The 13,342-nt window shown below is 55.7% G+C and overlaps 1 protein-coding gene across 14 annotated transcripts in view; it reads left to right on the top strand.

The window, feature by feature from the left end:
• Nucleotides 1-13,342, top strand: part of FAM135B (family with sequence similarity 135 member B) — a 260,070-nt gene that overhangs the window by 183,280 nt on the left and 63,448 nt on the right. For all 14 annotated transcript variants that reach the window (XM_077167760.1, XM_077167756.1, XM_077167759.1 and 11 more), the window contains one exon: nt 1,635-1,761. In XM_077167760.1, coding sequence (XP_077023875.1) covers nt 1,635-1,761 — 127 coding nt within the window. The remainder of the gene's footprint in view (nt 1-1,634; nt 1,762-13,342) is intronic.

Here is a 13,342-nt window from a genome sequence, read left to right as displayed (position 1 = left end):
GATGCTGGGCTGGAGTGAGCCCTGGCCGGACTGCCCTGGTGCTGGTCAGGGGGTGAGCCCTGGCTGGACAGTCCTGGTACTGGGCTGGGGGTGAGCCCTGGCCGGACTGCCCTGTTGCTGGTCTGGGGGTGAGCCCTGGATGGACTGCCCTGGTGCTGGTCTGGAAGTGTGCCCTGGCCGAACAGCCCCGGGTGCTGGGCTGGGGGTGAGCCCTGGCTGGACAGTCCTGATGCTGGTCTGGGGGTGAGCCCTGGATGGACTGCCCTGATGCTGGTCTGGGGGTGAGCCCTGGCTGGACAGTCCTGATGCTGGGCTGGGGGTGAGCCCTGGATGGACTGCCCTGGTGCTGGTCTGGAGGTGTGCCCTGGCCGAACAGCCCCGGGTGCTGGGCTGGGGGTGAGTCCTGGCCAGACTACCCTGGTGTTGGGCTGGGGCTGAGCCCTGGCCGGACTGTCCCGGTGCTGGGCTGGGGGTGAGCGCAGGTTCTCTGGCTTCATCACCTTGCGGCCTTGGGGCCCTTCTCTCCTACACAGCAGGTCCACTACCCACCTCTGACTCTACTGTACAGTGGGTCCCATTGGCTGGTCCGGCTGGCTGAGTTTGCCCCCGTGTGAGCTCTACCCCCACTCATCCTTCCCCTTTCCAGATCAAGCCTCCCCTGATGGGATGGCCCACTTCAGCCGGCTGGTCTGGCCTGTGATGTCTGCTGTGGCACACATGCTTTGAGCCTGATCAATAGCAAATAAATGAATTGAGTGGAAATACCACCTTAGCTTTATTGCCACTGTCGCTCTGCTTTATTGTCTCCTGAGCACTTCGCTGGACCTGGTCCACCTGAGGCTGTGCACTTAGCAGGCCCCTTTCCCACATGCCCATAAGCACTGCCCATAACGGGACATGGTGGTTAGCCATGGGGGCATTCGATGTCAGAGACAGAGCGGGGAAACAGACCTCACCTGTATAGCAATTGATGGCCATCCAAGAGCAAAGGTGGAGAGAGAGAATCACAAACCCAATAAGGTAAATTTAAATAGTTGCCCGCCTTCCATAACCACCTCCCATCCTGAAATGGAGACTTCCAGTGTGCCGTGCCAGTTGAGCCTCATTCTCAGACCAGGCGGGGTCCGGGGTGCGCGTCCTCGCAGCAGCGCTCACACAGGGGGCTTTGGCGCTGGTCTCTTATCGGGTTGCTGGGTGGACCGTGGAGGCAGATATCGTCCTGCCTCCACAGAGGAATAGCGTCCGAGGGGGTGCGGGCCGAGGGAGCATGTCCAGGTCTGCCACTGTCAGCAGGGCACCTGGGACCCAGACTCCGCTGCCCTCTCCAGGAGCTCGGCCACTGGCCCCAGTGCACCCCAGGGCCCACACGCTGCCCTCGCAGGCCGGCCCTTGGTGCTCAGGGTAGGTGTTTCTTCTCTCCCCTGCCCACTCGCGCCCATTGTGGGTGTGACACACGCTTGGCCTCCATTTTACGTGCCACATGGCATGCGGAGATGCCCCCTCACCTGTCCGAGCGCTCCCTCTGGGGGGACGTTCTCCCCCTAAATAATTTACACCAAGCTCCAGCGCGCTCCCCGAGGGGCCGAGGACACTGCATTGTCTCTTCATCCTTTTCTCCCTCTTCTCTTCTCTAGTTTCACACGCCCAGGAAGAGGCTCCTGGCTCGGTAAAGGGGGCTCAGAGGCGGGAGCAGAGCAGTCCAGCATTTCTCTGGAAAACCTGGTCTTTGGAGCTGGATACTGCAAGCCAACCGCCTCCGAGGTAACACGCGGTGCCAGGGTGCGTTATCTGCCCTGCCCGGCATTGACTGGGCCGCGAGAAGCCGTGTCTCCAGACGTCTCCCTCCCTGAGCCCAGCTGTCCGCTTTCCGCTGTCCCTTCTCCTGACTGTGCTGTGGTCGTGTCCAGCAGGCCCCACACATGTGCGCTTCACAGCATCCCCTCGAGGGCTGAGGCTCTCTCGAGGTATGGGGGCCTCAGGGTGAGCTGTGACCCCTCAGACCACAGGTCAGCCTCGAGCGTCCCGCGGCACTGGCCACGCCGGCTGCATCCCTGTGGCCCACCACCCCAAGCCCCACTGCCCCAACCTTGCGGGGTCACTCACCCCAAAACCGCGCGTAGCCAACATTGTAATGGATGTAGGATTCCTGGACCGGTCCCTGACGCCCGGTGGGCGTCACCGCATCTGCCTCTTCCCCCCAGCCCCTGCTCCTTCCTCCCAGAAGCACCTGCCTTCTCTGCAACGCTCAGGGCTTTGGCCGCGCACCCCATGTCCCTGGCCATCTGTCTTCTGAGCCAGCACATGATGCCCTTTTATTCGTGGCCTGATGAGAACAGCCAGTGTGCGCACAGATGTGGTGGGCTGTCGCACTCAGCTGCCCCCGAGCAAGGGTGCCCGTGCCCCAAGGGGCCTTACTGCCTGGGCAGACCACAGGTCCTGTGCCTGCCCGTGGCCTCACCGCCCTGGCCCCGAGCCAGCCAGGAGAGCTGGCTGCGTCCTGTCTCCTGCTGGTCCAAGGGGCTGTGTCAGGTTCTCCTGGGGGTGAGGAGGACAGCTGCTGGGGTTCCTGAGGGGAGGGACCCGGCCAGGCTGCGCTCGGTACAGAGGGAAGCGCAGGCCTGGGGGCCAAGTCGGACTGCCATGAAGGTGCAGTGTAGTGGCTTCTAGGTGCGTCTCAGGCAGCACCAGCCTCGGAATCCTGTCCTTGCCCGATGCCGTCGCCGGCAGAGAGGACGTGAGTGAGGGAAGCCTGCTAGCAAGGACTGCACAGGCACAGGCAGCTTCAGGGCTCAGACAGCGATTGGGAAGGAGAGAAATCAGGGGCTCCTGGCCCCTCCTGCACCCCCAAGCCCCAGCTCAGGTCCGTCATGTGGGGCACACAGTGTGCTGCACCCCAGGCACGCGCCTAGCCCCCTGGCGCTTGGCGTGTCGGCATATGGGGCTGCTGGGCTGCCCCTGCCCAAGAGCTCCCGGCCATTGACTGAGGCCCTTGTTGTGACCACATCACAGCCAGCGGCCCCCACCCAGGGCTGTTTCCCTCACCCCCAAACCCAGGGGCCCCAGCATCCTCCCCAGCGGGCCCCTCGCCTCAAAATCTCCAGTCAGTGGGAACTCCAGGGAACCCCCCTGCAGCCTGAGGGAATGCCGTTGTCCACAGAGCGGCTCCCTGCACACCCTCCAAGGCCCCGTTCAGATGCCACCTCCTCCAGGAAGCATTCTCTCCCCCAGACTTTCTCCACGGCCGCCTCTCCCATCTCCCTCTCTCTCCTACTGGACTCTGTGCTGCTGGGGGTACAGGCTGTCTCACTCTTCTCCACACCCCAGGTCCCGACACATGCGATCCATTCTCAGTAATTGTGTGTTGAGTGACTAACTGTCGCACGTGTGTGGATGATGCTGTGGGAACACTGAGTGCACGAGGAGAGCAGACTCATCAGCTGGCGCCGCGTGGCACAGACGGAAGCCGGGCAGATGGGGCCAAAGGAGAGGGACGGAACTGCCTCCAGCTGGGAGGGCAGGAGTCCACCCGTGGGACGGACACGGCAGGGGGCTGCCCTGGAAGCTGGCTGCAGTGCCTGCCTCTGACCGACGCGATGTGGACCCCGGACGCCGTGGCGGGGGAGGCTCTCGGGCTTCACCGGCTGTGTTTGGGGGCTGCGTGTGATTTAGGGGCTTTCCTTGACTGTAAATGGTACCAGACCAACCTTGCAGAGAGGACGGTGGACATTATAACACGCATAAAAATTCACAAAAATAGACTCACGGCAGGCACGTGATAAAGTATAGTTTTTAAGAATTTCTTGCCTCCTTTTGGGAGTGTGTAAGTCAGCCCGGTTTCTTACAAGAATCAGTCAGAGTGTCTTCTGATGGGTGCTTTGTGGTGAACTTGCTCTCGGGACTGTGCTCGGTGGGTTGTTTTGGGATCTAATGCTTCTCCTTTGCACATCCATCTGGGTCCCATCCCATTATGTGGACTCAGTGCAGTGCTTGCGCTTGCACCTTCCAGGTGAGGACTGCCGAGCAGGGAATCAAGTCCACACCTGCCTCCTCCCGGGAGCCAGGCTTCCAGATCCTGAGAAGTCTCAGGCGTTAGCAAATAGCGGAATCTGCACAGACTGTTCCATTGGTTGGGAGGATTTGAGAACAGCTGCTCCCTTCAAAATGAGGCTTTTTGTGCAGACGCTCACAGAAACTAGAATTTCATAGCAAAATGAGCTGATTTGCATGAAAATGATGGGGGGGGTGAGGTTGCTGTGACAGGCGCACTCCTCTTCCATAGCCCAGAGCCCTGGCTCCTGGGAAGCCTGCTCGGCCCGCTGTGACTCAGGCAGCTGTGGTGTTGGATTTAGAGTCAGGGGCAAAAGCCAGGGTCCTGTTCCTGTCACAAGCCAGCAGTTTCTCCCCAGGGAATTATTTTTCCTCTCTGACCCTGAGACTTATCTGTCAAAGAGGATACGAAAGCTTACGCCCCAGGGCTGCTGAGACTATGAAATAAAATGAAGCTGTGGGCATTGAGACTTGGATAGAAGAATTTACCATAATCCCCTCTGCTGGCACCGTTCTTTTTGTTTATCCACATAATTAAGAGGAATGCCCCTCGAAGAGCCCGATGTGGTCTTGTGGGCAGGGCATAAAGGAAGACCTGGGATGTGGCTCTGTGCTTGGCCTTGACCGTGAGCAGCCGTCTGCCCCTGGGTCTCGGTTTCCATGAGGCTGGAGTACATTCCGCCCGGAGCTCCTGCAGCGCCTGCCATGTGGTTTTCACTGGAAGGTCCCCGCAGGCTTGTCGCAGCACTGGGCCCTTGGCACGTGCTGGGCTCTGACGGACCCTCGTTTGAAGATCAGAAGTTCAGAGGCTCAGACTCAGGAGACCCTTTCTCTCTCAGGGAAGATGCACCCCCTTTCTTCCTGCCTCGGTCCCCGTTCCCCCACCAGGCACAACTTACTCACTCTGGAAAAGCAGAAATAAGTGGGGCCTCCCCGCAGCCGAGGGGGGCTGCCACCCAGGGAAGACGTGGGCTTCAGATGCACCTGGCCTCGGGGAGGGGCCCCCCTCTGTTCATTTACTTATCTGTCCTTCACCGACTCTGTACCCACTGTGGGCTGCATCCAAGTGTGCGGGGACTGAGACCACGCATGGACCCCACTCGTGTGTGTGAGGCAAAGGAGGAGTTAAATTAAAAATTCTCCCATAGTGTGAAACATGAGGTGCTGACCCTTTCAAATCACATCTCCGAACACTTGTATGAGCCAAGCTGGTCTCCTCAGCCAGTTACACGCACCAGCTCCTTCCATTTCCACAGCATCCTTGTTAGATCACCTTTCACAGATGAGGAAACTGAGTCACAGAGGTTATGTCTCTGTAGTCACACAGCTGGGCCTGGCCAAGTCGGAACTGTAAGGTCATCTGGTGCCACCACTGGGGGGCCCAGCAGAGGGACACAGGCCCCAGACTCTCCGCGCTGCCCGGGTTTACCCCCGGTGCACCTGATGCTGGGTCCTGCCGCCCGGGCTCAGGAAGCTTCGCTGACCAGTGAGTGTCAGACTGAGGAACGGGAGCATCTGAACGAGATGACCAGGGCACCTGCAAATGGAGCATGAGGCGCTGGGCGTCCAGCAGCGCTTTGTCCCGCCTCCCTTTGCTCACCTGCCGATCAGGGGTCGCTGGGCAGGGCGAGGGGCTCTGTCAGATGGCTCCATCTCAGACGGCCCGAGTGGGCCCCTCTGTCCGCAGCATGATGCGGAAAATGGTTTCCAGACAGGGCGCATGTGCCTCGCAGCGCTTATCCTGGTTTGCCTCCCTGGAGGCATCCTGCTTTGAGGTCAGCGGCTGGGACTTGTACAGCGAAGCCTTCCCTGTAGGGACTATTGCCCACACCTGGCCTGGGCTGCGGCCCTTACCTTTACCGAGTCGCTTCCATTGTCAGCCTGGCCCTGTGGCAGCCCCTCCCCACTGCTGGGAGGCATGTGCCCTGCAGAACAAGGCAGGGAAGGGAAACTGAGGCACAGGGCTGGCTCCCAGGCAGGTTCCCAGCACTCCCCAAGGGCAGCCCTTTACCCTTTTGTTTCCAGTTCTTACTGCACATGTATGTGTGCATGCATGCATGCATGTATGTAGGTAGGTGTGTCTATTGCAGGTATGTATGTATGCGCACGTGCATGTATGTATGTAGGTGTGCATGCCTACACGTACACGCATGTATGTGTGTACGCGTGTACGTGTGTGTATGTGTATATATACGTATGTATGTAGGTAGGTAGGTAGGAATTTATTGGGTGAATGGGCTCATGAAGTCAAAAGTGCCTGGGGTTATAAAAGGCCTAATTCAGCCCTGGGAGTGATTATTAATTATTACTCATTATTGTCTCCTGATCACGGAGCTCAACAAAATGAGCCCAGTGAGCGCAGTAATGTCCCCGAGGTGGGCAGAAGCAAGCGTGGACATCTGCTCTGCATGTTGCTCTCGGCGCACCTGCCCGATGTCTCCTGAACGCTCCATCTGGACCAGGCAGCTGAGCGCATCGTGCGACTGTTTGAAGTTTGTGAATAGTGTGCTTCATGATTGACTACGTGGAGAAGGGGCCGGAGTCACCAGGAAAACACAACAGTCATTAACAAACAGAAAACTGCAGTTAAAAGACTTCTAAACGTTTTTATTTCAAGACTTACTATAATAGAGGCACCGGGTTGCCCCCTTTCCCCGTTTCAATTTAATGGCTTTAGAATTTCTTATTTAAATGATTATCTGGTTTGTAAAATCCTCCAAAATAAAGCACACATTGCTGTGTGGTGCACGGGCTGCGGGGTTTGGGCACATGGCATTACAGTCACCTGCGTGTGCACCCCTGTAATTCCACAGGCCAAGAAAGAGCGAAGCCTGTCAGCAAAAGGGGGGTTTCCGTGCAGGCGTCCCCAGGACTTGTTAATGCACCACCCTTTGCATGGCTGAAAACTGTCGCTGTTCCTTGTCCTGCCTCGGGTGCCAGCTGCTCTCCTGCGTGTCCGGGCGCGACGGGGTCGTCGGCGCTGGGCGTGGGAAAGGTCTGTGTCTGACCTGTCCTCGGCCTCGCGCGTTCCCGGTGCACAGCAGATGCGCAGTAAGCCCAGCGCCGCCCACTCTCACGTCCCCCGTGCGCGGCGTGCCGCGGCGTCTGTGTAAAGCGGATGTAGTCACGGCCGCGGGATGCGTGGCAAGTGCACAGACACGCACACAGGCCCTCGGAACTGGGTCACCTGCTTTGCTTTGGTTTGTGCTCTGAGGTCACCGGATGCACCGGCTGGGAAGGCGCCCACGTTGGGACTCCACGTTGCTGAAACCTCCCTCACCTCCCAACTAGGCCCAAATCCCAGCCCCCAGCAGCCCCCATGCGCCGCGCGACCCAGTCCTGCCAGGCTGTCTCCCCATCCTCCTGCGGTGAGTGCTGGGCCTCGACCCCTGCCCGACCCCAAGGGCCAGCGGCCTCACGCCTCAGCCACGCTCTGCCCCCACCCCGCCGGCGGCCAGGGGCTGCCTGATAACAGGGTACGGAAGACGCCCCCTCAGCACAAGCTTGGACAAAGTCTGTGGCACAGTTCCCAGGCCAGAGCTTTTCAAAGGCGAGTCCGAGCTGGACTCGCTGCCCCAGCTCCACTTGTGCTGCCGGGGCTCTCCGCAGGGAGTGTCTTTTCCTTCCCGCATCACAGGGAGGCTGCCGCCCTGCGCGTGCACACCTGGGTGCCTCGGCCTGGTCAAGGCACAGACGGGGCAGGGGCTGTGGCTGCTGAGCCTCAGCTGAGCCCAGAGCCTGGTCCTCCACACTGTCCGCGCTGCACCTCCTCCTCCACCCTCCACATCTTCCCCAGCCCCAGTGCCGCTCCTCCAGAGTCCTCCCCTCTCCGCTGCTCCGGCTCCCGTACGGATGGAGGCCCTTCCACGCCCCACGTGCCCTGCATGGCTCTGTCCCTGTGGCCAGCCTGTCCCCGTGACCGCCCTGTCCCTGTGACCGCCATGTCCCCATGACCATCCTGTCCCCGCGGCCGCCCTGTGCCCTGCCCTCCTGGGGCCCACGGGGGAGGCGGCCTGCATGGGGGTGGCAGCGAAGGACAGTAGATGAAGCTCTGTGTCAGGGGTCACGCCGCTGCCACGAGGTGTAGAGAATCGGCGGGCAGCTGCTGCTCTGCCTCCTGCTACCACCTGCCTTGGCTGGAAGTCCCTGCTGTCCTCTGATGCTCGCTCCACCTCCTTTATCCCTGTGGTTCCTTCCCTTCTGCCCCCTGCCTCGCTCCCCAGTTCCTCCCTCCCTCCTGCATGTGTCACCTCCCACTCTGAGCTTCCTTTCCCTGGCAGTAGCCTCCTCTGCTGGGAATTCTGTCAGTTCTCCATCCGTGTCTGTGCCATTTCATGATCAGCTAATTTTGATTAATTTTTCTCCTCATTATGGGTTATATTTCCCTGCTTCTTTGCATGCTTGGTAATTATTTAATGCCACACACTGTACATCTTACCTTTTTCAGCACTGAGCACTTTCTGTGTCTCTATATGTTTGTTTTTTGTGGGGCACAGGTATTTGGAAGCAGTTTGATCACTCTGATGTCTGCTTTAAGGTTTGTGGGGAGGCAGTACAGCAGCCCCTACTCTCGGGCCGACTTTAGCTAGATTAGGAATTATGAGGATTCCACTTCAGCTAATGGGTGCACAAATTATTCCTGTTCTTGCACAAGCTCTGGGAAGTGTTTGCTCCTTTGGGGTCTTCTCTGGCCTGTCATATGCACATGCTGGTCAGTATCAGCTGGGAACTCGAAGGCGAGCTCCTGCAGGGCTCCGGAACTCTGCTTTGGGGTGCTTCTCTCCAGTCCTCCAGCCGCTAGCCTTAGCCCCTCACTCCTCTCACCACCTTCAGCTCACAGAGTCTGCAGGGTTTCCTGGTTCCACCTCCCTGCATCCTGCCTGGATATTCTCTCGGGGGAATGTGAGGTCCGCTTCATTTCTTCCTTTCTGGCCTCACCATCCGTTCAGCAAGGCGCTTAATGTCTGACACCACTGTTTCATATGTTTTATATGCACTTTAGTTGTCTCAAGGGGGAGTGTAAATCTGCTTTTCCCCTTCCTGGCCGGACGCAGTGGTCCCCGCACAAGTGCACTGTAAAAAGTGTACCTTTTACGTGGAGCTGGAACGTTGGTCTGTGTGAGTCTGGCATTGCTGTGATTCTGTCATCTTCCCTGTAAACCATGAGCTGAGCTTAATGTGGTGCTCTGAACTTAGGTTCTACGAGGGGTTTCCCTGGACGTGCCTTGTGCGGTCAGGGGACCACCTACCTCCACCTTTGTCATCCTCACCATCTCCATCACCAGCGTGGGCACAAAGTTACCCGTGCTGAGCATCCCATTAATTCACATATTTGATTCTCATGATGACCTAATTCCTTTTTCATGTGAGCTGAAGCTCAGGGGCTCACAGCGGCAGCTAACCCGCATCGGCCAGGCACAAGAACCCAGGCCGGCAGCGCAGGCTGTCCGGTTGAACCAACTTGGTTCTTTGCATCTTGCGGGTGGCTGAGCCCAGCAGGGCCTGCCAGGGAGACCCAGAGCAAGGGCTGCCTTGGCTGCCTGCTCAGGGTGGTAGCTGGAGGAACCCGGGAGGCTGGGCTGACCAGGGCCGAGGGTCTTGTTCTAGTATTTTCCTCTTGAGCCACCCAAGCATTTCAAATGTCGTATCTCATTTAGCAGTTCCAGTGCCAGCCTGGTCTCTGGAGGCAGACTGCTTATGACCTCACCTTGACCACGCTGCTGCCGTGTGTGTGTGTGTGTGTGTATGTGTGTGTGCACGCACGCGTGTGCGTGTGTGAGAGAGAGAGAGAGAAAGAGCCCTATACTTACTCTCACTGAGCCTGAGCTGAACTCCTCTATAAAGCAGGAATCCTATTCATAAGAACAACTCACTGGGTTGAGGTGAGAAGTAAATGAATTAATGTATTGAACATGGAAGGCAGGGCAGGGCAGGAGGCAGCCTTAGGTAGGCTGTATGCACACGAGAGTTTATTTGAGCTGTGTGTCACCAGCGCAGGCACACCTGTCCCCACGCTGCCTCACTGTGCACCAACCTGTGAGCTCCTAGAGGAAAGGGTCAGACTGCAGAGTGGCTGCAGGGACCCACGGCAGCATGCAGTGAGGGCGCGGGTAGGTGGGAGAGATTTCAGAGTGGGAGAGAAGAGCCAGTGAATTTGATTTTCTGTTTTAAGTACTCAGGGAACGGTGTGACCTTCGGGCCTTCACTGTGCCCACTGTGGTTTCTCAGCCTGCGCCCCGCGGTCTCTCGTGAACCGGCCTTGCTGTTCACGCCACGGCTGATGGCAGGAGGTCAGCACCCCACGATGGAAGCCCTGAATTCTGGAAATCGCAGAAGAACCTTGGCTCTTTCTCAAATATCAGTCTTTTCTCCCCACCAGCACCTTCATCTTTTCTTCCTGGAAAATGAACAGAGCCTAAGGACTATTCCAAAGCCCACATTTTCTATCTCCAATGTTACACATGATTGAATATATATGATAGTTTCTATCATTTTGAAAAATCAGCTTTCAAATACTGAAATAATAAAAGATTACTTGAGGTGCTGTGGTATTAGCTTCCGTTTCCATGGAGACCACAGGACTAGCATCCAGCCAAGTGGTCCTCAGTGGCCGCTGCCGAGAAGCACGCGCTGGGCCAGCCCAGGGAGTAAGTGAGTGGTCAGCACCGCTGGCACCTGTGCAACGCGGTGGTTTTATGACTGGGATTCTAAAAAGGGTTTTATTTTCCAGTTTGGTGAATTTAATGATTTTCTCAAAGGGCATATTGCCAGTATAAGGCAAATGGTTCCTTGGCTGTGCAGGCTGGACTGATCGGGCATCGCTCCTCTTGCACATATGGTGTGTGTGTGTGTGTGTGTGTGTGTGCGCGCGCATGCCAGTGTGTGTGTTGGGGGACAGGATATTGAACACGGTCTCTGAGTGTGGACTCAGTGGCCATAGCACACCTTAGAAGGTGTGCAGGAAGAAGGAGGGACATTGTGGAGCAGCTGCTATGTGCTGCACACAGGATTCAGTTTTCATAATCTCTTCTGAGTCTCCCACACCTGCAGCATTTCTACCTATGGGCCCCACTCCACAGGTGAGGAAATCAAGGCTCTGCAAAACAGGCATCTTTCCTCAGGACCTTACTGGAGCTGAGGTTGCAGCCCAGCTCTGTGTAAGGTCTGGGGCCATTGTTCTCTTTCCTACACCACACTAAATTTATTTGGGATCCCAAACATGACAGAATCCTGGCTCCATGTGTTGTTATCGTGTTAACACATTTAGAGTGATTGGCAAATGGTAAATAGCGAATAAATGGTGGCTCTCTTCTCTTTTCTTTGTCCTTTTTCTACTTTTCATCTGATTAATTTTAGTATAGCTACAATTGGTAGTAATATAAATAGAATTATTTTTCACTCATGTGCACACAGGATAATTGGTTTACTCGAGAACCACATTTGCCATTTGCCTGCATTCATTTCTGTTTTCTCCCGAGTCTTACTGTCACGTGTGTGGAAGTTATCTGAGTTGTCACTGTTCATAAAGATTAAGTTGTCCCCCTTATGGTTAGTTTGAAAAGCGGATTAAATATGTCCTCCATTAGTAGTTTCATTCTTGTATGAAGAGAAAGGCTATTCTTTTGGTAAAAATGAGAATTCCCTAAACTTAAAAGCCTGCTAGAAGAAACCATCCCCTTCATTACCTTTCTCCCATGCCTACTCCATGGTAACTTTCTCCTTCCTATCTTCCCGTTTTATTTCCATCACTACCAAAGCTCCATGAAACAGGGTCCTGTCTTTCTCGAGCACTGCTGAAATCCCCAGTGTCCTGCCCAGTGCTGGACATAGAGGGAAGTCACCCAATGCTCTTGTAGAAAGGGGTGCATCAGAAAGAAGTGGATAAGTTGTGAGGAGTGCCAGGAGTCCAGGGCACAGAGGAAGCAGTTAGCGTCCCAAATGCGGTTCTTCCAACTGTCAAGAGCTCTTCCAGTCTTTCCATGGTGTGGTGTAGGGGTGAGTGTCCAGAAGCCATCGGTGCTTCCAGTCACCAGGTGCATGTTCATCTAGTAACCATGTATGAAAGTGCAGGCCAGGCCTGAGCTGTGCAGACTCGTGACCGAAGTGGGTGTTTGTCAGGTGCTAGATAATGGTGATGATGGCGATGATGATGGTGACGGTGATGACGATGATGATGGTGACGGTGATGATGGTGATGATGGTGACGGTGATGATGGTGATGAGGATGATGGTGATGGTGATGATGATGATGGTGATGATGATGATGATGGTGATGATGGTGATGATGATGGTGGTGGTGACAGTGATGATGGTGATGGTGGTGACAGTGATGATGGTGATGGTGATGATGATGATGATGATGATGACATTCAGCATTTCCATAGATCATCTCTTTTAACTCTCACAAGAACTGGGAGCCACTTTACATATGACTAGTGTGTGGATCAGGAAATAGAGGCCCTGGGAATTTGAGTCATTTGTGGAAACAGCTGGGAAGTAAAGAAGCTTACTAGTGATGTGCCCTCCTGCCTCAGTTTCCTCTTTTATAAAATGATTACTATTGTAGCTCTCTTACCAGGAAATGGTTTATGTCTGTGGATGTGGTCACAGCACTGCCCATAAGGTCAAAGGTTCCAGGTGAACAGATCAGAATTTGGAGAACTGATGTTCACTCCTCAGTGCCCACTCCATCACCAACTGGATACACCACAGCGAAGCTTGTCAAGTGCCAGCACTCACAGACACCCCAGGGGACTGAGTATTTGTGTCTCTACTGGTGGGGAAAGCAGCACAGCACAGGCTTTCTTTGCTCTAGATCTCCCCTGGGCACGTCTTACAGGACTGAGAGTGAATGCTCCTTGCTCAGGGGGCTTTCACCTGACCGTGCAGGTTGAACCCTCACTCTGTGCAGAGCCCATCTCACCTGAAATTGTCCTCAGTCTTCACTACCAAACGGAAATTCTCATGAGGGCAGACCATGTCTTCTTTCTGCTGGCCTCCTCATTGCTGGGCAAGCACCTGATGCTCAGTAAGTATCAAGGGAATGGATGCTATTAAAACTACCCTGAGATAGCCTTAGCCCTGAATTGATCAGGTGGTCCTATTAATCCCTGATGATTGTAAATAATACTGGTAATGACCACATGGAACTTTGTGTTGTCATTTAGACTTTAACTGGCAATCAGCAGCTCACTGCCACATTTTGCTCTGGAACCCCTATTTCTGGAGTAGTTGTGACCAAGAAACCCCTTGGGATCATGTTCGCAAATCGTTTGTGGTGTAAACAGGCACCTTG

The sequence above is a fragment of the Tamandua tetradactyla genome, chromosome 6 (genome assembly GCF_023851605.1).
Source record: "Tamandua tetradactyla isolate mTamTet1 chromosome 6, mTamTet1.pri, whole genome shotgun sequence".
NCBI classification, from domain to species: Eukaryota; Metazoa; Chordata; class Mammalia; order Pilosa; family Myrmecophagidae; genus Tamandua; species Tamandua tetradactyla.
The sequence above is the reverse complement of the archived record's forward strand: the minus strand, read 5'-3'. Positions and strand labels throughout refer to the sequence as shown.